The 2,726-nt window shown below is 42.6% G+C and overlaps 1 protein-coding gene across 1 annotated transcript; it reads left to right on the plus strand.

Moving 5' to 3' along the window:
* Window positions 1–228: 228 nt before the first annotated feature.
* PIGZ (phosphatidylinositol glycan anchor biosynthesis, class Z) lies at window positions 229–1,812 on the plus strand. The gene has a single exon (XM_010073053.1). The coding sequence runs from the start codon at window positions 229–231 to the stop codon at window positions 1,810–1,812; it is 1,584 nt and encodes a 527-aa protein (XP_010071355.1).
* The last annotated feature ends 914 nt before the right edge of the window (window positions 1,813–2,726 follow it).

Raw genomic sequence — 2,726 nt, forward strand, 5'->3', positions numbered from 1 at the left:
GTGTGCTGGCCCTGGAACCACATCACTGCGACAGACCTCTTCTTCTTCTTCTCGAAGCTCTGTACAGATCAGTGGTATACTCCTAAAACAGTCATTAATGGTGTACTCCTAAAAATTTCAACATTGACAACAGTCTCAAAAGTTTAGGGACTGCTCGGCATCGTGATGCCTCTTATACTAATTTGTATTCCTAATGCTGAATTACTGAATAAAATATATTATGTATGTATGTTTTTTTCTTCCTTTATAGGAGATATTTTAAACCTACAGGTCTATTATCCTTGGGAGTTCCTTTCCAGCTCTCCTTGCAGAACAGTTGTTTTCCCATTAATGACATCTGGAGTTACCTACTGGGTGATCAAGTCTTTGCAGCAGCTGGACATATGTTCAAGTTGCATCAACAGCTACACCCTTCTTGTATCACCTCGCCTTCTCTTTACAATCTTTTCTTTCGTACTCGACTATAGTGTTTATCGATTGGCTCCTTTTTGGGAAGCAGATCCGTGGAAAGCACTGGTACTTCTTGCCGGATCATATGTCACTCTGGTATTTTATACAAGAACGTTTACCAACACACTTGAAGGACTTCTCTTTGCTCTTCTGATGCTATTGGTTTCCTCAAGAAAGTCTGATGGCAGCTTAGCAGAACCTACAAGTAGCCCTCTCATAGGTATTATAACAACTGCTGGGTTTTTCAACAGGCCAACCTTTTTGGCTTTTGCTCTAATGCCCCTGCTTTACTGGGCAGGCTTAATTGTTGACTCTCAAAAGAGCATTAAAACTGTCATAAACCACTTTTTGAAGCTTGTCCTATGCGCATGTTTTACTGCCCTTGTTTTTATAACAGCTGACACCTTCTATTTTACCTCCATGGGCTTAGATGACCTGTACAGCATTAAAAAGAGCAGCTTCTTTGATGCAATAGGTCAATTAAATGAGAAAATAATAGTAACCCCTTTCAATTTTCTCAGCTATAATCTTAATCCTCATAATCTTGCACTGCATGGGAGTCACCCACGAGTTACGCATTTTACAGTCAATGGTATAATGCTCTTTGGGATCTTACATATTCTGGCCATTGGTGCTGGTTTTAAAACTTTAAAGAAATATATTCATCAATTAATATGGGTCAAATCACATTGCCATGGGTCCTCTGGGCTGTTAGCACGTTCCGAGGGCGATCCAACATTACTGCTGTTTTATTTTGTTCCTTTGGCATTTCTCTCCCTATTCAGTCACCAAGAACCTCGGTTTCTCATTCCTCTCATCTTGCCATTAGTCCTGTTCAGCACATCACCGAATAGAGCTGCGAAGTGGAAACACATCATTATTATTTTCAATGTTCTTGGGGCTTTGCTGTTTGGGTGCTTACACCAGGGAGGACTGATACCTTGTTTGTTTCACTTGGAGCGGCTCATGCATTCTCCAGAGTCCTCAAACCATCCAAGACACTATACTCTGCTCTTTGCTCACACCTACATGCCTCCTAGGTCTCTGCTTAATATCAAGAAGAGAGACACGCATATAGAAGTCATCGATATGGCTGGGTCTGAAGAAGAAGCCCTCTGCCAAACAGTTGAGCAGCAAGCCAACAATTTTACCTGCAATGACTGTCATGTTTTTGTTATAATTCCTGGTACAGTCAGAGCCACAGTTACTAAATGTGGCGTCTCATTCAAGAACGAGACTTTGATATTTCCACACTTATCAATGGAAGACCCACCACAAATACCTTTCCTACTCAGTGGAAATTGGAGAAGTCAGTTAGGACTATACATCCTTCAGCTAGACAGAGATCAGCAGAAGCTTTAAATTTTAGGAGAACAATGGTTTAGTTTTTCACTTCACTTGGGTGCTGCCCAAAGGTGCTGTGAGACCTTCCTCTTCCAAGATCCACCTTCAGCACAAGCCGTAGCACCGGGAGCTCCCCCAAGTCTTGTTATTCCCTTTCTTCATGCTCTTACGCACACCAGTATAGCCAGCGCTGGACAGAACCTGATGAAAATTTGAGTTATTGAGCCCCTGTGGTGTTTCATATGAACTCATGTATTTTTTTCTAATGACAGAGGAAAAAAATCAGAGGCCTGCTCTTAAAGATTCGGAGCCTCATCTCAGTCAGTAGACCAGATTACAATCACAATATAGGCACCGGCAATGTAAGATTGTCTTGGGTGGTTCTGTCTTGAAAAACCCCCAGTTTTCATCTGACCGAATCCAATTTAGAACGTGAAAGATGCTTCAGTGTAAGTACTTGTGCTAAATCTTAAAATCCAAGCTTTATTTTGCCTGTTCAGTCTTTCCTGCTGCAGTTCCATTCCTGTGGACACTACCTATGTATTACATACAGCACCTTGAGAACGATGCAGACAGAAAACAGGTAACTTGCAGGGATTTGATCCTTTTTATGCGTTTGACCAGATGCGAACCGGCTTACTGCAAGGTTAGAGATCCACCAGTTCTGCTGCAGGGGAGCGTGTGAGGATCTTGGGCTTTTTATGTGTTTGACCAGATGGATGTCCGAACCGGCTTACTGCAAGGTTAGAGATCCACCAGTTCTGCTGCAGGGGAGCGTGTGAGGATCTTGGGGATGAGCTGCATCCTCTGCACCCTCCTCCCCTTTCAGTAACCACTCCCTATGAAATCAGCTTAGTGAGAATGACAGATTACATCCCGGCTCTCTTTTGGAGAGCCATCTGATTTTAAAGCAGGCTATAAATAACCCTGAG

The sequence above is a fragment of the Pterocles gutturalis genome, unplaced genomic scaffold (assembly GCF_000699245.1).
Source record: "Pterocles gutturalis isolate BGI_N339 unplaced genomic scaffold, ASM69924v1 scaffold53712, whole genome shotgun sequence".
Taxonomy (NCBI): Eukaryota; Metazoa; Chordata; class Aves; order Pterocliformes; family Pteroclidae; genus Pterocles; species Pterocles gutturalis.

What these genes read in the sequence shown, in the direction of transcription:
- PIGZ (XM_010073053.1), top strand. Translation starts at nt 229, where the DNA reads ATGTTTTTTTCTTCCTTTATAGGAGATATTTTAAACCTACAGGTCTAT.